At 32.4% G+C, this 22,813-nt stretch overlaps 2 protein-coding genes across 5 annotated transcripts; one reads left to right on the top strand and one right to left on the bottom strand.

Annotated features, from left to right (window-relative positions):
- The first annotated feature begins 1,312 nt into the window (after positions 1-1,312).
- Positions 1,313-13,570, top strand: LOC113853924. Of its 4 annotated transcripts, none has more exons than XM_027484640.1 (8): positions 1,313-1,524; positions 2,558-2,807; positions 4,458-4,581; positions 5,746-6,092; positions 6,180-7,962; positions 11,139-11,389; positions 12,878-12,986; positions 13,295-13,570. In XM_027484640.1, exons 1-7 carry the CDS (start codon positions 1,469-1,471, stop codon positions 12,950-12,952), a joined length of 2,886 nt encoding a protein of 961 aa, XP_027340441.1. In that variant the 5' UTR covers positions 1,313-1,468; the 3' UTR covers positions 12,953-12,986; positions 13,295-13,570. The 4 variants fall into 4 exon arrangements, with proteins under 4 accessions (XP_027340441.1, XP_027340443.1, XP_027340442.1 ...); XM_027484642.1 differs by having other exon boundaries at positions 1,331-1,524; positions 4,376-4,581; XM_027484641.1 differs by having other exon boundaries at positions 1,364-1,524; positions 12,881-12,986.
- Positions 13,571-15,070: 1,500 nt separating this feature from the next.
- On the bottom strand, positions 15,071-18,364 carry LOC113856192. Its single transcript, XM_027487911.1, has 6 exons — positions 17,832-18,364; positions 16,557-17,116; positions 16,407-16,465; positions 15,872-15,970; positions 15,425-15,601; positions 15,071-15,331 (listed from the first exon to the last, which is right to left on the bottom strand). Exons 1-6 carry the CDS (start codon positions 18,299-18,301, stop codon positions 15,290-15,292), a joined length of 1,407 nt encoding a protein of 468 aa, XP_027343712.1. The 5' UTR covers positions 18,302-18,364; the 3' UTR covers positions 15,071-15,289.
- Between the last annotated feature and the right edge of the window lie 4,449 nt (positions 18,365-22,813).

Genomic DNA, 22,813 nt, shown 5'->3' with positions numbered 1-22,813 from the left:
ATATGTTATTTATGGATAAATTTTATATACTCCAACTTATTTACTAACTGCAGGCTGAAAATTTAATAGTGTACATAATGGGTGTTACACAACTAATTTTATATTAGCTTAGTTTTGAGATATTCTCTGTCAACCATACAGTAAAGTTTTTACTATTGAACCATAATTAGTTGCAGCAAAGGTTTTGAAATCTCCGACTATACTTGCAATATACGGGAAATATCTGTTATTGTGAGATGCAGTTAATGTTGAAGTTTTAAGAATAACTGAAGTTTGGCATATTATTATCGATGATCGAGACGTCGATATTGGATTGTCTTAAAACTGAATTTTATAGTAAAAATTTATATCCTTATACTTTTTTTTTTATGTTATTTAACATTTAATAACTTTTACCGTGTAAAAATTAGGCGTTATTTATATGATATAAGTAAAATATTAAACAAATTCTTACACCACAACAATTGGAATTGGAATTAAATTAGGTGTTATTTATAAATATATATTACTTTAATAATTGGAATTAAATTATGTTAAAATTAAATAATTATAAAAATACAGCTAAATAATGTTTATTTTATACATTTAATATATTATATTTATTTTAATATACATAAATAAAATATTAAATAATTTTAATTTAATTTGATGACCAATTTTAAACCAAAACTATCTAATAAAAATTATTAATAATGGGCAAATAAGTAGAACCAGTGTAAATACAGGTTGATATTTCCTCACTACACATACATATATACTGACTATCAAAATTTTAAAATTAAACATGAGAAATCAAATATAATTATGTCTGTTATAGTTTTCTGATAAATACTAATAAAGTACCTGTATAATACACAAACTTTTTTATTTTACAAGATTTTTTTAAAACAATATAATGAAATCAGGTATGAAAGTGTTGTGTATTGTAATTTAAATAATTAAATTATGAATAAATCAACGATACTTATACAAAATAAATAAGTATGTAAAAAACATACATCTAAAATTATGCAAAAAACGTTCATATGTAAAATAATATTTAATATCTTAAAATACAAATATATTTTGATAATAATTTATATTTAGTTAGTTAAACATTAATGATAAAATCATGGTTGAAGATCTAAAATTGTGTGTTCTTCCTAAAAAAAATTTAAGAACACTAGTTAAAGAACTATCAATAAATTTTAATAAAAATATATTTATAATTACGCAGAAATATGTTTATAATATATTTTTAAGTTTTAAAAATTTAATTCGGCGATTAACGTTTGAACGACAGTATGAATATTCGTTGATAGATAAATAAAGCAGACACCATGGCATAGGCATCGTATATTCGTATTCGCAGTGGTGGCCACGCGCTGACACTTACATTGCATATATGACCGAAGCTGCCATGCCACTCTTTCACTCATGAATTTCATTTGCTTCGGAAACTGAGATAGTAGCGAGAGAGAGAGAGAGAATGAGAGAAGAGGTTATCAGCTCTGGGGGCACCGTTGATCCCACACCTGCTGCCAGGTACCGTTTTCTTCTCTCTTTCTTTGCAACCGTTGAATTGAGTCTTCCCAAATTAGGGTTTCGTTTTGGCTGGATTTTTGTAACCGCCGTTTTAAATTTGCTTGGTTTCCCCGAGTGCCCCGAAATTTTAACTTGAATTGGAGTTTAACATAAGAAAACTGTTAATAATGCTCCTGCACCTCCAGAATTGGATCTAACGTGAAAAAAAAGAAAAATGATGTCGTGCTGTTTGTGCTAAGTTTATGTATGCATCATTCAACTATTTTTTGTTGTGCTTTTGAATTGTTTTGCATGTTCCCTTACTTACCGTGTATTTCTTGCTTTTGCGTATACACACTTGTATTGAATTTGTCTTGTTTGATCATAAAGGAGCAAAAGGGCACTTCCCAAGTAATTTGTTTACCATTTAGTGGGTCCTTTTGTTCATAGATATAGATATTGTGCATAATCATGGAAGAACTAACATGAGGGGCTCATTTTAGTAAAGTTTATGCTTGCTTATGGCATTCCAGTTAACTATGTCAGGCATGAATGTCTAAGCGTTGGTGGTTTTACGAGCTTGTTGCCTCTGACTAATGCAGAACTTAGGGATGCTGCCCTTCCTCTAGGAAACTAGTAGGCTTTTCGGTGAGGTCAAGGCTTAAGTTACTTGATAAGGAGTCTACATTGGGAAGCAGTTATTAACTACTTAGGCTTCCTTTAACTTGGAACAGTAAAGAAGCATCACCTTACCTTTTGTTTGACTCATGGTTTATGGTCTATCACCCTCTTCCCATTTTTCCCTATCAAATATATCCATTGGGTACCTCACCTGCTCTCTCTACTACACACTAGAGGCTAGATCCTCACTGTATCACATCCCTTCGAGTAAACAAGATAATTTCTTGAATTTCTATGGATATGAACTTAATGCATATATGATGTATGGCTGGTGATGGCAAAATGTTGTATTTTTATGGGTCATTCAGTTCTCTTGTCTAGATGTTATTTATTTGACTTTCTTATTTGACTAATTATTCATACATTTTATCAGTTCTGCTGGGGCATCATCCCCTGCTGTTCCAATGAATGTTGGCAGCATAGATGGGTCAAGTCATGGACAAGTCTCTAAAGCGGCTTCTCTCTCATGTGTTGGTTCACAACCACCATGGACTTCCTTGAGCACAAGTGCTGGTGGTTCTGCTTTTGATTCTTCAAGATTTTCATGTAGACCGTGGGAAAGGGGAGATTTATTAAGACGTTTGGCCACATTTAGTCCTTTAAATTGGCTTGGGAAGCCTCAGGTTTGAATTGACCATGGTTTTCCATAAATATATTGTAGTTCATTATGTATATGTACATTTTCCTCCATTTTTTCCTTGTGGGTAGCTGTTTAACTTTCATTTGTTTCCAATATCTAAATATTGATATTTTGTACACTTAAGAGAACAAATGTTATTTGCATGAATTGAACAATGCATATAGTTGTCTTAAGCCTGTAGTGATTACCCTTTTGATAGTTTCTGTTTATTCTTATAAATTATATAATGAACAGAAAGTGTACAGACATACCCCTCTATCATCTCTTGCATCTTAAACTGGTTATTGTCAGTGGTAGAAAGTAGAAACCCTCTGTTGCATGTGCTCCTGACTTCTGAAAAACTGCAAACTTCCTTCCATCTTTTGCAGTTTGAGGCACTAAAGAATACATTTAATTTCAGCTTTCTAATCTGACAGCTGCTGGCATGTTTCTACAGCAGTGTAAATATCTCAATTCCTTTGTTAAATTCTCTACGTGTACGACCATGTATGGTTGGTAAATTTGGCAATTCCAACTTCCTATTCACAATTCAACTGCTTTAGCTGCTATTTCCCAAATTTTCCTATAATTAATTGCTCCCCCCACCCCCCAAAAAAAAAAAATACTGAATTGAGTGCTATTATAAGTAAATAGTGGATATTTTGTTAGACAATTGTGAATATCCCGCTAGCTCCCTATAACCCAAAATAGTAATGGAGGCTAAATTTCTGTGCCATAGTGCAGTCATTTAGTTCTTTGGTACATTTGGGTGGAGATGAACACTCATATCTTTAAGGGTATCATTTTGCCCATAAACTTGTTATGGAATGGGGTTATGTTAATGGTTTTTCTTTGTCTTTCTGCTTGTGGTATTTTTCAAGGGAGTCAATGGCCATTTCTGAATACTGCCGTGTAGTCAGACTGGGCAGCCCTGCTACATTCTTGATTCTTTCATGTTCTTTATTTTATCATGATTTCTCTGTTCTGTAGGATATCTTATCCTCTTTCTAACTCTACTTCCCTTGTATTTCTTATCAATTTCATTCACTGGAAAAATATAAAGAGATTTATGTATTTTGTGATTCTTTTCTCCTGTTGAAAAATATTTTGCTTTATCTTTTTGTAAAAAAAAAAAAAAAGGATTCCTGGTAACCTTAAAAAATTTAAACTTATTGACTTTACTGTTTTTGCCTGACAAATTAATTAGTCTTTTATTTTGTTTATTTGAATTTACTTTTTTGACAAGGCTGTATCTACTTCTATGAATTTTGGAACGAACTCATAATTGTTTTAATCCTTAATTCCCAATAAATTTTTCTTACCAATTGAATTATGATCTGTTTATAGTCTTTTTGAGTTATGGTCAAACGAAGAAAAGATAATAAACATCACTTGCAGTAATTGAAAGCTTTGGCCCTATGTGGGGATCTGATTCTATGTGTTTAGTGATGTGAATTTCCTAGTTATTTTGTCTACATAAATTAATTTTAATGTCACATTTGCATGAAGTATTGGTCCAAAGAAATTATCTTGATCTGTGAGACATAAACTTTAACTATTGGGCATGTGTAGATAATATAATGCACTCTACAAATGCTCTAAGTAGATATGAGGCAGTCTCCAGGGATCACATGTCCTCTTTAATTTCTTCCAGATCATCAGTTCATTGGCTTGTGCTCAGAAAGGTTGGATGAATGTTGGTGTGGACAAAATTGCTTGCGAGTCATGTGGTTCATGCCTGAGTTTTACATCATCGCCATCTTGGACATCAGCTGAAGGTTGGTGATTGCAAATTTGCAATCTAAGTACTTTCGGCTTCTGCATCCTGCTTATAAACTCCATGTTTTCTCTAAAATGAGGCTTGTTAATAATAACTAGGGTAGAAATTAAAAGGACAGTCAATCCTTTCATGTAGACCATGGATGAAAGGCCTACTTTGTTGAGGCATCCCATGTATAGGGCAGATGTAGGAGGTGGGAGGAGTTTCAAGAAAATTATAGGATGAAATTCACAGTGGTAAAAACAAGGATTTTACTTTTATGGGTTTACTGTTTATAAATCCCCAAACATAAATGTGTCATTCCTAGCTTAGTGCATATATAGAACATTAAAAGCAATGCTGCTGCCTATGAGGTTCCATTTGTCAAAAAAAAAAACGAATATAGCTTAATGTTACATAATTTGTTTCCTTTGAAAAGAGATTCAAGGCTTAATACGTATAGTTTTTATGGGGGTAGCATTATGGTTTTTATTTCTCTTAGGTATTCAGCTCATATATTTTCCCCAGGGAGGATGGGGGTGGGGCTGTTGCTAGTTCTGATATTTGGAGACCAGCCTTGGTTGTTACATTCTTGAGTGGCCCCCTTCCCCCTTGTTCCTTGCATATGTCTGTTTTCATGTTTTGGAGGGTTTTGTTATTCTCTTCCTAGTCCTAGTTGTATTTCCATGGTCTCTTACAATTTATTTTTTCTATCAAAGAATGTATTTGTCTGTCAATGTGGGGACTGTCCCATCAACAATTAATTTCTGATTTTGTGCTTTTTACTTTTTATTTGGTTGAGAAATAGTTGTTATGATTGCTGTTAGCATGTAAGTATAATAATAGTTGTAAATTGTAGCACTTTGTCCCAAGGTTCATATAGGATATGTCATGTATAACAGGACTTTATACAAAATTAAAACTAGAGGGACAATATATAAGTTATGCATACTGGATTAAGTAATTAATCTTTAAATATCCAAGAAATTATTATGCAGTCCAAATCATTTGAGATCCTTTTATATATATATTTTATCTCAACAGCTAGATTGGTGTAATCTTATTTTGATATAGTTTTTAAAGCAAGTTTTAACTGATACCTAAGGCTAAAGGAACTTCACTGTTGTTGCTGATTATATTCATTAACTGTTTTTAACTTGTTTTCTTATTGCAATGGGCAAAGCTCAAAATGCCAGCGAATCCTTTGCCAGGCAGCTTGATTCGGGGCATAAGGTTAATTGCCCTTGGAAAGGTAATAGCTGTCCAGAAAGTCTGGTGCAGTTCCCTCCAGCTGCTCCATCTGCATTAATTGGTGGCTACAAGGATAGATGTGATGGGCTCGTACAATTTCACTGTCTTCCTGTGGTATCGATTTCTGCAATTGAGTTGATGTCTATTTCCCGAGGCCCACAAATTGAACGCTTTCTATCGCAGTCTCAGAATTTTATGTCAGGAGAAGTAGACCTTAAACCAGAGATTTTATCTGAGCCTGAAAACTCTCAGGATGAGGCATACTACTTATATTCTCGTGTAAGTTTTTTTTTTTTTATGTCAAATTAATACTTTTGTTGCTCTGTCACATGCTTATTTTCTATTAATGGATCCTCCTTTTGGCAGGCACAGAAGCTTATAGGCCTTTGTGGTTGGGAACCAAGATGGCTTTTAAATGTTCAAGATTGTGAAGAACACTCTGCTCAATCTGAAAGAAATGGATATTCTTTTGGCCCTAGCAAGACTCAACTCCATCTTACTCAAGATCCTGGTCCAAAAGCAGTTTCTGCTTCTACTAAAATGGATGCCAGAAAGGCAAAGGCATCTCTTAAGGAGTCTAGACTTGACTCTAGGTCACCTTTGCTTGATTGTAGCTTATGTGGTGCTACAGTTAGAATTTCAGATTTTTTAACTGTTCCTCGTCCTACTCGCTTTGCACCAAACAGTATAGATATTCCTGATACTAGTAAAAAAATAGGATTGACTCGTGGAGTGAGTGCAGCTAGTGGAATCAGTGGTTGGATTGCAGCTGATGATACAGAGAAAGATCAGACTGATGACCGTGATGAAGTTGCTACAAATGAGGGGAAATTGTTGGCTAACACAGATTTAGACTTAAATCTTACCATGGCTGGGGGTTTTCCTTTTAATCCCTTGGGCAGGACAGCAACATCTGAAAATACTCATGATGAAGATATGGGAAGGGATTTAATGATTGGACAGCCTTCGGGGAGTGAGATTGGTGATCGTGCAGCTTCATATGAATCACGAGGGCCAAGTTCTCGTAAGAGAAATCTTGAAAAAGGAGGAAGCTCAGATGATAGGCCAATTCTTAGGTTGCAGCAGCAGGCTGATAGTGTTGAAGGAACTGTCATTGATCGTGATGGAGATGAAGTGACAGATGGTGGACAATATTCAGCTGGTCCTTCAAAACGTGCACGTGACTCTGATATTTTTGACACATATGGTTCACCTCATCAAAGAGACTCATCTGGTGCTGGTCCCAGCCATTCAATGGGTTTTGAGGCATATGTTGCTGGCAATCGAGTTTCTTCATTCCATCAAGGTAGTGACCACCCAATAGGTATCCAATCAGCCAGGGACTCAACCCGTGCATCATCTGTCATTGCAATGGACACAATGTGTCATAGTGTAAATGATGATTCCATGGAAAGTGTTGAAAACTACCCAGGAGACCTTGATGATGTTCATTTCCCCTCCTCTAGCACATATGGCAATGTGGACATGAATGAAACATCTGAACTGAATAACAGCAATCAAGCACAGCAAAGCACTTGCTTACAAACAGCTACTGAAGTTGTCCCTGGTGAAGTGGGTGTCAGTAGTACAAACTATGGAGAAGAACTTTTCAATGCAGAAACTGTGACTGCTCAAGCTCGAGAAGGAATTAGTTTGGGCATTAGTGGAGGAAGTGTTGGAATGTGTGCTAGTCATGAAGCTGAAATCCGAGGTGCAGATATATCTGTACACAGAGCTGATAGTGTATTTGGGGAAATGGAACAGAGGGTAGAAGATGCTGAAAATCAGGGACAGACTGGTGAATCTGTTCCGGATCCAGGTCTAATGGATGAGATTATCCCTGATGATATGAACAGGGAAGATCCTATTGGTGATAGCCAGGAGATGATGTCTCACTCGGCAGGAAGGACAGACAGTGGGTCAAAAATTGGTTGTTCTACAAAGGCAGAATCTGTTGAAAGTGGTGAAAAAATTAGTCAAAACTGCAATCCACTACCGGCTAATAGTGGTCATCCGTCTCGTTCTTGTAATGCCTCTATTTACTCTGATTGTGAAAATACTAAGGAAGAGATCATGAAGGATGGTAAATCATCATTTGCCAACAATTTTACTCTCCTTGAATCAGATTTTGCCATTGCAAATGGGATAGGTAACCTCTGTATTTTAATTATCTTGAACTGATTTGCTTGTTACCCTGCCTGTTCGTGCCATAGCAGTCAATCAGGAATATATGCTAGGGAGAAGTAGAGGTGGAGTAGCAACCGTTGAGGAAGGGATGGTAGGCTCTTGCCCTTGAGTGGTTTAGTCATGTTGAGAGAAAATCAATAAATGAAAATCCCAATAAAAAGAGTGGATCAATGGAGTATAGTTTAACCGTTAAATATGAGTGAGGCCAAGAAAAATCTAGTTGAGACAACCAAAAAGGATTTGGATCTAAATGGACTTCTCAGGACTTGGTTCATGATAGAATACAATTGTGTTAGATCCATCTAGCCAACTATACCTAGTGAGAAAAAGGTTTATTTATTTATTTTTGAAATGGTATCGTCAACTTAGTGCCCTGTTTGTTTTGAGAAAACATTTTCTGTTTAAAGCAATAATTAACTGCCACTTTATTTTTATTTTGTTTCCTACTTTCTAAGATTTATATGGGTATTATTCTAACAGGTGTCGTAGTAGTTACTAATTAAGAACCCCAAATTTGCCAAGAAACAAGAAAATTCTAAATGATAACATTTATAAGTATTCCTTTTACCAAATATATCAGGCCTAGTAATTGGTTGGCAAAATAAAACTTGATTGACAAATGAACAATCTTCCAGAACTTTATTATATCTCACCACAGAGTTTTTTAATAAGATTTAAACTCTGCCATATTAACTGAAATAATGCAAGGATCATAAAAAAATTAAAAAATTAAAGGTCATAAAACAGCTTTTCTTTTTAAACTATTATTAATTGACTTCTCTGTCCTGCTTCAATTTTTTAAATCTTGAATCTCTTCTTACTCCCATATCAGCTGGCTTCTTATTTATTTGTTCCTCATTGACTCCATGTAATTGCTTCAGCGTTTATTTGACTTCCTTTTGTTGTATGTACCTATTTGGTGGATAAGTGTACTTGTCGAAAAATAATAGAGTTCTAAAATAAATTTCTGAAATTATCATTTCACAAGAATTGGTTCTAATTACTAAAAATTTTTTAATTCAATTGTTTAAGTCTAGAAAATGCGAAATTAAATAAAAATAAGAAATTAATTATAACACAAATTATGAATAAAAACAATTAATACAATACATGTCTTGGTTGAATTTAGAGGAACCTAGTATATATGAGTTTTTTATTCAATCTTTTATTATTTTTTTATTTAATTTTAAGTTCAATTTTCTTGTGATTATCAATTATTTATACAAATACTATCATTGTTCAATGATCATGAAATATTAACATTCTTTTTTCTAAATTAACATTTATAATAGTTACGTAAGATATTAATTCAAAAAAGCATAAAGTACTTATGAACTTGTTAATTTAATAACAATTGAAAGAAAAAGATTGATTTGGTCCATCTAATTTTTTATTTCGTTTTATCTTATAAATTCATTAATTAATCGAGACACAGTCGTCTGACATTATAATTAATTAAGATTATACAATTATATGTAGTAGGATAAACACTACTTACACACAGAAATCAAAAATAAATTCAAACTTCAAAATCTTATAAATTTATAAACAAAAATTCTTATAAACTTAATTATAGACTTAGTTATTCATGCTAGAGAAAACAACCAAAACATTCATAAACAAAGTCATAATCATGAGAAATAACAAACTAGAGATGAAATGAGTTCTCAGTCTTTAAACATGATCACTCAAAACTTCAGGTCCCGTCAAGAGTGTGCCAAAAGATCAAGGGTAGGATAGAAATATGAGAGGTGTATTACATAACAAGGATAAGACGATGCCTGAGGTCCTTTTGTAATAGGGTTTTAAAACCCTAGAAGCTATTCATAATTAGATTTGCCGCAGAGTATGGCCGTGCAAGGCTATAAGCATGGTCGTAGATAGACTCGAAGTACCTTGTGCTTATTGAAAGGGTCTATACGTGTTGACTACTGCAAAGTTCTGATTTTTCATCAACTTGGATCCAAAATAAACTCAAAATACACTTGTGACCTCTTTATACTAAGCTGCACAATTAATATATGAATCAGTGTAAAACTCAAATCAAATAAAGGTCAAATATAAATATCTAAGCTGTAAAAGAGGGCATAAATACAGACTTATCCACTTGCTTGCTTCTTATTTATTTGTTCCTCATTTGCTCCATGTAATTGCTTTAGTGTTCATTTGACTTGCTTTTGTTGTATGGACCCTAGAATTAATCTAGAGATATCCTTTTTAGAAAGTTAGTGTTAATGGTTAAGTTGGGAATCTTCATCTGGTATTGACAAATAATAGAGAATAGTTCAATGTTTAACATTGCTGAAGAAAAGCTGCAGGTTATTATTATTATTATTGTTTATAATAGAACACCAATCAATTGTGGTCCTAGGTGGGATCATCTATGTCCACCCACTGTGCTCTATCAAACACCAAATTTTTAAAATATCATTCAGATTTATGTTTTTTTTTTTTTGTAATGATTTCTCCTGAAGTTTTAGTTAGTATTCATCTATCTCTTTGCTTGAACAATTTTCCATTTGATCCACTTATCTCACTAGAACTTCTGTTATATATTTTTTTCTTTAAAAAGGAAGTAATTCATTAAGACTCATAGGAGAATATTACTTGGAATTTGGAGGGTTAAGGATCCTCCATAACCAAGAAAATAAAATAACTGAAAATTTCAATGTAGTAAAGCTGGCCAAGTCCCCTACAATATACATATGTTAGGGTAACCCCTTAAGGAGAACATGTGCTTTATTGGTCATAATTGATTTGTGACAGCCATCACATATGAGCTGTAAGGTGGGCTATCTTTTGATTGAGTTACTACTGGATAGAAATAGTACCTGTTATGTGGATTACTTGAGTTTGTATAGCTAGGCTTTCCTTTATTCTATAGGTTTCAGGGCCTTTTTCGAATAGTTCCTGGAGGCTGTTCAGCTTTTGGTTGGTGGGGATCTTTTGGTAGTACTCTTTTCCCCTCTTGTTCTGTCCTTGAATGTCCTATTATTTGTACTCTTGTCCTTGACAGCTTTTTATCAAACATCAAATTGAATATGGATATTATATTTTATTCCATGGTCCTGTTTCATTTTATCAATTAGTTGCTACATATTTTTGGAGCATAACCACTGACATTCTTCATTTATTTAGGCCCCCCAAAAGGAGAAAGTAATTATGAAGAAGCTGTAGAATTTGATCCTATTGTTTATCACAACCAATGTTGCCCTTGGGTGAATGGCAATGTTGCTGCCGCTGGCTGTGCTAGTTCTGTTCCAAGCACTAGTAGTGATGCTGCACTTTGCGGTTGGCAGCTGACTTTAGATGCTTTGGATGCTTTGCGATCTTTGGGGCATAATGCCATGCCGACAGTACCATCTGAGTCTGCTGCATCTTTGTACAAGGTTTGTCTATCAAACATATCGTTTTTTTTTTCTCCATTTTTGCCCAATTGTAATTTTGTTGAGCCGAACAATAAACCTTGAGTCATGACGAGAGCAGACAGCTATGAATTTATTTCATTTTATTTGATTGTAAGTTTGAGTTTCTTGTACAAACTACTTTTTTGTTGATACAATGTAAGTAGACCAAGACATCAATGCATTTGCTTGTTGATACAAGACATCTAGACCAAGACAAACTACTTTTACATTGCAGCACTGAGAATTCATATTCATCATTTAAGATGGCAGACCTAGTGTTGGTTTGTAAATAAGTTATTTCAATGTATCTAGGATCTAGAGGAACAGCTGGATTTAACACAAGTCTCAGTAAACTATTTCAATGTATCTACCTACTTCCTTGCTACTTTAATTCACACTTCTCCTTTTTCCTCACCTGTTTTTTTGCTTGTTTTAGTGATTGGATATCTTTTTTAAGAGTGAACTATGCAATTCCCATTTTTGTTTTGTTGGAAGGACAAAAAAAGAATCATATGGTGTATTGGAACACCAGTAGGAAGTAAAGGGATGAGACATCTAAAGGCTTGTTTGATTCTCTTTTTCCTATTTGGGAAAAAGTAATGCAGTGTCTCACCCGCTGACTCACATTCTAGAGGGCAGGATCTATTCCTCTCCATAATTGAGTGAAAAGAAGAAAAAAATTATATTAAAAAATTATCAAATCCAGGACTTCTAATTTACATCTCCTCCCCTTGTTCATTTAAGTCTCCCTCCCAAGCATGCAAAAAATTCCTGCCTTTCCTCGTTAAATTTCTGAAGAGAAAGGTGACTCTTCTTTTATTTTCTTCACTTTGCTTCATAAACTTTCCTTCACTATTTTTTAAAATCTCCCTAGCCATCTATTTCTATTTTATGTTAATAGAATTTTTTACTGTATATTTAGTTAGTTCATACATATACATGACTAGATTTCATTGAGTAAAGCTATTTCCAGATAATAGTATTTTTGTTAAAGCAGAAGTATTGATATCCATAGAACGCTGGAGTAGAGATTTATCAGTTTGTTTACTTTGTTAGCACCTCAAATGCATGTCTTGGTAAGTTGAGAATGACTGTACATTCATGGATCTGCATAAAATTCAGTGCTTGAACTATATATCATGTAGCATGCTTAGCCGCTTACCATTGAACCATATAAACCCCTGTCTTGTATGACACGTTTTTATTAGTTATTTAGCAATATATGTATAGCCAGCAGTTCCTTTTTGCTCTTTTGGTATTAGAGGCATTTCTTTCAACATTTTCCTTTCAATATATGTCTTAGCCAGCCCTTCGTATGAATTATTGAAGCTCTCTTTGATTTTATTTTTTTTTAAATCAAATTTTACTGTTCTTTGGACAATTTATTGTCATTCCCCCCCCCTCTTCTCTCAAAACTGAAATCTGGTAGAAGTTAGTGATATTTTCCCCTCCCACTTGAATTTCTTGCAGCAGAATGATCAGCAAGCACCTGATCAAAAACTTCTTCGCAACCACTCTCTGAGCAGAAGTCACGGTCAACTCTGAGATTTTGTTGAGTGTGGGGTGTTTCCATTTCCTTGTAAGTGTGTAATGTTTTTAAGTTATAACTTCTAGCTTAAAAATTTGATAAACAAAGTGTTGTGACTTTACTTTTTTGGATTTGACTCCTTTAAAGTGAATATGTATGTAAAGTGAGAAAGTAAGATTGTGTCACCTCTTTATTTAAATTTTAGTTACTTGTCAACTTTATCCCCATTAAATTAAGGGTGGATGAACCCTTACTTTCTCAGTTTAGAGGAGTTAAATTAGTACTTGGCTCAAACTTGTGCTTTCCCCTGTAACCTTGTCCCGATTGAACTTGTGCTTTCCCCTACTTAACTCTTGCAGGATTCTAGGTTATTTGTCCAAACTATACGTGGTATCCTTGGCATATTGTCTCCCTCGTTAGAGTTCAGTGTGGTTGTCACAGACATGTTTTCTCTTCCCTTTGCACTTGCAAATACTATAAAGGGGAAACGGTTGTTCAGCAAGGCAGAGATCATGCATCAATGTGTATTGCCAATTAATGATGTAGAAGACTGAAGTTTTTATCGAACAATTATTTACTTCAAAGACTGTAATTTGAGCATCAAATTGTAAATACTGGAAATGACATTTCTTTTATGATGGAATTGTGTTTAGACCTTGGCCTTTCTTTAACGTGTATTAATTGGAAATTTCCTATACCCGGCCCCTCCCCCCCAATTTTCCGTTTTTGTTTAGGAGTAAAGTGTACATTTTCATTGATGAATAAATGTCAATTTCATCATCTCATTACTGAGATGATCACGTATGTCAAAAATCAAAATAAATTAGGCATAATTAACACACACACATACGTGTACATATATAAAATAGTTCAATGAAATACTAATTGATTTTTATATTTTAAGGAAGTTTTGAGTTTAATTTTTTATACGTTGTTAGGGTAAAGGTCAATTAATTGGAAATCAGGTATATGTTTCGACAGATTTTATGTTAGCTGTTGAAGAATTAATATGACTCTCCTCCTTTGCTGAGGTTTGAAAGTGATTACGGGACCATTAGAGTTTCTATATGACTTTTAATATATATATATAATTCATGATCGAATCCTAGCATTGTATATTCTAATTAAAAATTTATCTATTTTAGCAAATAAGTTGATAAATAGTAACATTAATAAAATTTATTTGATAGAATGAGTATCAAGGCAAAATGAAATATTCTATCTCTTTAAAATTATTAATTACAAATAATAAAATAGTTTTCTTTCAACCATGATATTTTTAATAAAAGAATTAGGTGTACTTGTAAATTCATAAAGAATTTAAGTGAAAAATAAACTAATAAATATTATTTTAAAAGAAGTATTTTTAGTTAATTGACGAATATTTTGAAACACCATGATTTTTAAATTTTTTAAATAAGTTTATTTTCTTTTTTTTTGTCAACAAAGTAAACAGATAATTTTAAATAGTGTATCTGATAAACCGCATGTTTTAGCCCGTCAGATTTCAGACAAGTATGCATGTCCTACAATAGCATGACATTTCGATAATCTAGGACATGCCTACAATAACAAAAGATGCTTTTACACTCTTCTCTAAGTCTTCGAATTCTCTTCTTATTCCCAACAAGCCGATACCTTGTGGGTGCCAATTGCCAAATCCAAAAATAAGCTCCAAAGGTATACACTAAATCCCATACTCTGCAAAACTCTTCTTTCAATTTAAACTAAATATTGAATAGCGCATTAACACAGGTGTAAAAAATGTAGTTATAGTCGATTTAGAGAACATGTTGATTGAGAAATAACCAAATAAAAATAATTTCATAGGAAGACATCCAACATGGTAGTATTACACTATGCTTCCTTTCTAATTTTTGACATGAACTACTCTTGCAATAAAGTCAAAAATTCATAGAATCATAGACATAATAAGCTAAGGACATCTACTAATTTAGCAGAAAGTGCTCATGTAATTCTCCTGTAGTTAATGAGATGGATTGCAACAGGGATAAATATATAAGGGTTGCATGTCAATAGTACAAACTAATTCTAGCTCCCATGTCATCATATACAAATCAAACACTAAGACCAATTAAATAACTTCCTGTTCTACTTCAGAACTAATACCCCTACCAAAGCATCAAACAACTTATGATACAAACATAAATAAAACAGTCAATCCATCAGTAACTATTTGTACAAAAGAGATTATGTTTTCAAGTTTCATGTATTTAGCGTTTATCTGCTGCATGTCAACAACCACTCCCATCGTTCCACATGTCAAGCTTAATGTTGTCCACAACTCTCAAGAAAAATGGTTATCATTATCAAGAATTAGAGTCATCTGCTGGTTAGAAGGAAACATCTTCAGAAATGAATGCAGCCCATGCATCCTGTTCCAATGTGAATTGAGATTTAGCATTGAGGAAACTTAACATCAGAACTTATCCATATATAAGACGGTATATGTGTGTTTACATACATACCTGAAGAATAGTGAAAGCCTTTTCTGCCACGTATTTCTGTAGGAGTGTTGCTCCTTTTTGCTGCAGTTTGTCTGGATGCAGGCATAACCTTGCTTTCTGATAAGCCTTCTTCACTTGTGAGCTTTCTATTAGACACGTAAGAGGAATAGCATGCCAGCCACTGTCAGGCCGTACAATCTGGCGATAAAGAATACATACAAGTCAAATTTTCTCTTACCTCAGTGAACTTATGAAAATAGTTTATGACTATAGTAAGATATTTTTTACTTATTTCAATAAGCTTTTTGGTATAATTTATTAAAATAATCCATTTAATTTGTTGCAGTAAGTTTCATCTTTTTTACTGAATAAGTGCTTGATTAAGCCTTTTATCTAAATGCATCCTAAACTCTACATGATTTCATGAAATTATGAGTAACAAGAAATGAACAACAAAGATAATCTTACATGATGTAGTGTAGAAAGCAGTAGCCGGATGTCTGTTTCCTTGCCAGATGACCACAATCTTATATCTCTGTCCAACTTCTCTGTGCCTGTCTCTTGCTTCTGTAGAAAAAGCACAGCTATCAATCTAAATCTTTATTCTCATGTAATTGAAATAGAAAACAAAGGAAAATCCTTATATAAACCATTTCCTATACAAAGTATGGGAGATTTAACTGCTATAGAAAATAATAAACACGTAATTTGGGGTAGGATGCATAATGTTTAAACTTAAATTTGTGGTTACATCTTTTTCATTCTAATTTGATTTACTTTATGGATTGTCTTCAATCTTTAAGGATAAGCTAAGCCTGGAATGGTTGAATTGAAATCACTGCAAAAAAGATTGGTTATTACAATATTATTAAATTATTGTCTTTCTTTTTCCACTTTTGTAACCCAATATATTTCAAAATTTACTTTCATAACAATTCTGGTTACACTTTATCAGTAAAATGATGCTGATACTTACTTACGCTTATCCAATACAATATATTACCTTTGGAGAATGAACTATTCGGTTTCCACCATCATGGTATTCTTTTGCATCATGTCTTCCTGCATTTTCATAAAGACACAAATATGATTTTCAGGGCCAAATTGTGGTGCTAATTTTGTAACAAGCCATTTTATTTGTTAGAACAATCACCTTCTATTCCAACAGTTTGCTCATTGCCATCACTTCTCATGCTTGATTCTTCCTCAGAGCTTCGCGATTGAAACTTCTCTTTGGCCCATGCAATTGCTTCATCAATGTCTGATGCTCCACACTCTTCTCTTCTGAGGTTGCAATTAAGTTCAATGACATAAGAGCTCATAATTTCATCATCATCGTCATTATCACCATCATCCCCTTCTATAATTTGTTCTGAAAGCATGTGATCATGCACTGAAAATTTTGGCTCAGGTTCTTGACAAAGTGAAGAGACAGCAGAAAATGGAGAATTGAGCTCCCAGTCATCAGTGAATACTTTGCTGCTTTGATATGAATTGGATTCAAGACTAATGGTTTCTGGGGATGAGACTCTTCTTGAGAATCCCATGTGGGAGCTTTTGAAGTTATCCTTGTAGTTGTACTCATTATCCTCATGTTGAATCTCAAATGATTGACCACTGAATGGAAAAAGTGGCACCCCTTGTTTTCTTGGGTATTCTTCAGTCTCGGCCATCATAGTTGCTGAGTTCCATCTCCATGGGACATTTATTGGTCTGTAGCAATCACTGAGAGCACTCAGAACAGCTTAAATTAACCTTTATTTAATAAGATATTTTTATATAAAATGTTATCTTATAAATTTAACTATAAAAATTTCTTGTAATAAACTAAAATAAATTCTTGATAAGTTATACTAAACTTTTTTTCAAAATAAATTCAAAAAATATAAGATATTTTTATAAATTCTTTCAAATAATTTCTTAATTTTCAATAAAATTCCACAAACGAAATTAACCTTACGATGGAAACTAGAAAGGCTACATAGTAGTAGAAACAACAACATGGGACGATCAAATGTTTGTCATCAATGATTTCTCTAATGAATATTTGCATGGATATATGGTTAGTTTGTTTTAAAAAAATTAATCACTTTTCTTTATCAGCATTTTAAAATGTTTATAAGAAATGGAACCAATTTTAACTTCAAAAGCACATAAATACAAGTCACAAGCGTGCAGTAATATTTAGCTAAAATATTCTGACTATCACTTTATGTGAACCTAACAGAAAAAGAGAGAGAGAATTGAGCTTTGAAAATAAAAATTTTAAAAATAAACATAGAATCAATTGTTCAATTCCACACACTTAAGAACAAGAAGAGAGCATCCGCCAACTATATCTGCTGACAAAGGGCATAAATGTCAATTTGCGAAAAAAGTTAGGTTTTTTGTTATGTTTTTCAGCGAGCTTCTTAACCGTTAACGGTACCTAAGCTTTGAAGAAAAACCAGATAGTGCCACGTCATCTCCGATCGTCGGCCGGCGAGGGCTTAGCTCCTCGGAACTCAGTGCCGACGAAGAATTTGCCTTCGACAACGACCCTGATCGCTCTCTCGATTTCCGGTCATCGTCTGACCCAAAAATGTCGCTGTAAAACCCCTCGTTCCTTGCCGGAATCCTAAACACCGGCAGACTACGGCCACCCTTCGGCGCCTGAGATGTGAACTCCGGCGGACGGAAAATTTCCTCATAGAACGAGCTGGAGTTCGAGAATTTGTGCGCGAGGAGGGTTCGCGGGGGGCCCCCAAAGACGTCGGCGAAGTCGTCAGCGTCCACGGTCTCCGACTGGGAGCTGGAGAAGGTGGAGCGCCGGCGGCGGGAAGATGACCGGTCCTCCACCGATCGCCGACGAGGGAGACCCCGCATTAAACCCATGCCAATTCTCCATGACTGGTCCATTCCGGCGACGTTCACCGGTGCAGTTGCCGGAAAATTCCCTGGAAAACACAATGTGGAGCTTGTGCTTTATTTTAATTATTATTGTTCGATATGGAGCTTAGGCTATAATATATATAGAGATACACACAACAATTTTAAAAAAAACAAAGGTTTGAAGAAAAAGAGAGATTTGTGAAAAAGTCCTTGATTGACTTTTACACTTTTTTCCCTACTATAATTTATTTTTCACTTTTCAAATTATTTATAGAAATATGAAAAGAGTAGCTATATGCTATACTTCATTTAAATTTATATAAAATATTTGTGTTTTATTTTGTCTACATTTGAGTGTGTTATGTTATTTCTGTTCATACACTGATAGAACTCATTTATAAGGAAAAGAAAAGGGTTAAGTAAGCATCATTTATGATTTGTTGATGTGTTGTAATGTAACATTATTTTGCTTTGTTTGAATGGTTAGTGATAATTGAAGGAAAGTGTGCATGTTGAGATAGACTTGCTTACCTTACCTGGAAAGATGCATATGCTGGAATTGAAGTCCCCACAGACATCATGATGAGGGCTGTGTTTTCTTTTTCCCCCTTTTTCTCAATGCTTTTTATTTTCTTTTTGGGTGGGGCATGGGATTCCGTGTTACCCTTTCGGTTGTCTTCATGCTCCCACTCCCAGTTTGTCATGCCATTATCTTGCAGTGTAATTTTGAACTTGGTGGAAAGAGAATACCAGAATAAAATGTTTTAATTGTTTAGATTCATTTGTTTTTCTTTTATTATTATATTTTATTTTGTAAAAATGAGTTGAATAAATAACATTTTTTGGGAAAGTGCATGTAACTTGTGATCTATGAATTGCCCTGCATATTATGATATTAATATGTATTAAATTAAAGTCAAATCGGTAATTGTAAGGTAAAGTAACTTGAGATTTATTATAATGGGTGAAAAATAGTTACTGTCATTACAAAGTTAAGATTTTTTTTGGTCTACAAGGTAGATATTTCCTTTAAATCTTCAAGACACTAACTAAATGTTCTGTCTATTGATGGGCTCAGTTATAATACAGGGAGTAGAGAAGAAACGGAAGTTTTTTTATATACATGTGCATGTACTTTGATAAATTGATGAAGTCACTTTCTAAGAGAATATCTTCAAGAAATATTCAATATATATTAATTTTTTGGAACTTTTTATATTTTAAATATAGGTATAAATTAAATAATTCTATGATGAAAATCATTAAGTTAGTATCCTAAGAATTTTGCTGTATCTAATTATTGCTTTTGAATGGGAGAATTGAGCGAAAATGTCATATGTGTGGATTTATGCATATAGCTGCAGAAGAAAAAGTGAGGGAAAAGGTAGAAGAGAGAAAGGATGGTTGATACCTCCAAAGGGGACAATGCATGCCTTAAGTTGATTTGATATCAATTGCTCACCCTTTACTTATTGATCCATTAGAGATCATAATCAATACATTTTATTTTGAGGTGATGTGAGACTATCACCAAATGAAAGAGTGGTCTAAATGATTCACTAGTTTTCTATTTTTATTATTTCCTTTTAACGTGCAGAAGGGACAGACTTTGTAGGGTTAAGAAGATGCTGGATGCCCATTATTTATTGTTTAAGATTGCCAATTTTGGTATTTAGCACTATAAATCAATTTTTAATATGAAAGAAATCAATCAATTGCACCACGCCACAAACCTGGTTTATTCATTGAATTATGACGAATAAATACTTATTTTAGTTTCTTAAATTGTAAGGGTATATCATTTTAATTTTTTAAAATTTTTTTATTGTGTACTATTATTTTATAAAGTCAGATGGACTAAATGATTTTTTTAAATAAATTATGAATGGATTAATTTTTAAACACAATTTCAATATATTATAAAAATTAATAATTTATTTTTATTCTATATTTGATTCAAATTTTATCTAGTTGATCTATTTGATAGCTTTACGTATATATAAATATATACGTCATGTGACCTGTGAATGAAAACTTTATATAAAAACATATTAATATCAGAATCACTTAAAATAATATTTATATCATATTTTATATTGGAAAGTTTACGTGATACTTTCTCTAATTTTTTTATAAAAAATAAGACTAAATCATTAGTATTAAGAAAAGTAATTAAATAAGTTATGTTTTTCATAAATATTAATTTTATTTTAAAAATACTCATAATATTAAAAGATATAATTAGTAATTTATATATTTAATGATACTAATAAAAATATATAACAATTAATTCATCTTAAATTTATTATTTATTTCTTATAATAAAGACTAAAAAATATTTTATTTTGTTTCTTATAAAAGAAACTATAGAGAATAGCATACTAATATTTTCTAAGAGGATAATATCTTCAAATGAATTTATATTTCGTAAATTAAAAATATTTAATGATTTTCTTAATGATCGTTCAAAATTACCTTTAAGAGAATTGTTTTGAAATTAATGGAGTATTTAAAATAAATATAATTGCATATGAATATATATAATAAAGTGCATTGAAGAAATTGATTGGAAGCTCCCACCAAAATCAGGCGTGACAAAGTGTCAAAAAGTGTTGTAGATTTAGCTTAAAAAATCAGCACGTTGATTTTATTTTCTAAGATATTTAAGATACTTTCAGACAATAAGATAACTATAGACATGAAAGCCAACGTCAGTGCTCTAAGTCTGAATGCTTGACATTAAAAACTGCGAAAGGAACACAGCAATATTGCTATGAATTAAATATAACAATGTTGACTACACAATATTGCTTGTCGTCCTCATATTCCAAACATCAAATGACAGTCCCATAATGCCAGTCACTATTTTAAGTGTAACTAATGAAAACATCTGAAAATAATATTATATTAATTTAGCACTATACATAGTTTTAGTGAAAAAGTGAACCAAGAACATGAAAATTGATGGGTTACAAGTGAGAGCTATACACGACGAATTTCGTTGCTTATATAAATAATAATATATTAAATTCACCTCTTTTGGAGTACTTTTCAATTCAACCTTCAATAACTATCAAATAATGCTGAGATCTTTTTCTCTCGTGCTCGATGAGTGAACTCGGTCTAATCCATGAGAAGGTTATATTATTGAAGTCATGAGGTGATTTGATTTTGAAGCACCACTCAGCAGCTAGAAAGTAAAAAATTAAATTATTTTTATTTTTGTAGATGTTTGGTAATCTTAAGTTACATAATTCAATCGCTAAATGAAAATTCGATTTCTATTTTGTGAAGTAGTTTTGATGCATGCACGATTTCGGTTTATCATAAAGTAATTCCTCGTAGAATAATAGTTTACTTTGACCTCTTGGATATATTTCAAGCACAGGAAATATGATAATCTTTGTGTCTCTTGAACAATATTCTCTCACATTTATTCATGGCAAGTGTGAGAGATTTTCAGATCCTCCCGTAATATATATATGAAATTTTAATAGGGTGGTTAATTACTTCTTTTCTAATATATATATATATATATATAAACATGATCAGTTCATGTTACTTAATATACAATTTGTGAAAATCTAAATTTCAAATGAAAGAGATAAAAAAAAGGAAAACAAGAGAGATAATAATAATAATAATAAAGTGCAGGGTGGGAATCAACCCATTTACTCTCTGGGATTAAGTTTTGTTAAAATTATTCTATTTAATATTTTTTATAAATATTAAATTTTGTGTTAATATAATCATTAAATTAAAACTTCTTACTAGGTATATCAATTTTAATATATATATATATATATATATATATATATAAATTAAGAATCAATCAATATTTTATATATTGACTTCATTTTAATGGATATTATACTTTCTCAAATATAAATAAGACTTAACTATAAAATAACATAACTACAAACATTTCATTTACTCAAAATTTTATATGCATCATCGTCAACGTAATATATCCACAAGTCCGATTCTGAGGGTAATTTAGAGGTGCGATCGTTTAGGGCCCAAGCTTAAAAGATGACCCAAAGTAAAAATTGTGTCATACTTTCACTTAAAAAAATTTTCAGCTCTTACAATTTGCAGTTAAAAAAAATAAAAAAGATTTTTTAATTTCTCACACCTCACTTACTATAAATGTAGTCAACTCATTGACTTTTATAAACTTAAAACTTTATTTAATTCTAAAATTTTACTATTCTTAACATTAAAACTCATGGAGAATTTTAGTTTTCTCCAAAAAATTAAACAGTTATTAAGTTTGTAAAATTTACATATTGTTATCTAAATGTTTTAATTACTTATAAAAATTTTTTTGCAGTCCCGATGACTATATCATCAATTGAAAGAAGTTTTTTAGAGTTAAAGTTAATCAAAACCTACCTAAGGTCATCAATGTTACAAGAATTATTGAATGGTCTCACAATTTTATCAATCGATAAAGAATTTTTAAAAAATATTAATGTTAATATTATCATTAATGATTTTGCATCTCAGAATTATCAGAAAACTCATTTTTTATATTTT

Source organism: Abrus precatorius, unplaced genomic scaffold (genome assembly GCF_003935025.1).
Source record: "Abrus precatorius isolate BTA unplaced genomic scaffold, Abrus_2018 Scaffold11, whole genome shotgun sequence".
NCBI lineage: Eukaryota > Viridiplantae > Streptophyta > Magnoliopsida > Fabales > Fabaceae > Abrus > Abrus precatorius.
The sequence above is the reverse complement of the archived record's forward strand: the minus strand, read 5'-3'. Positions and strand labels throughout refer to the sequence as shown.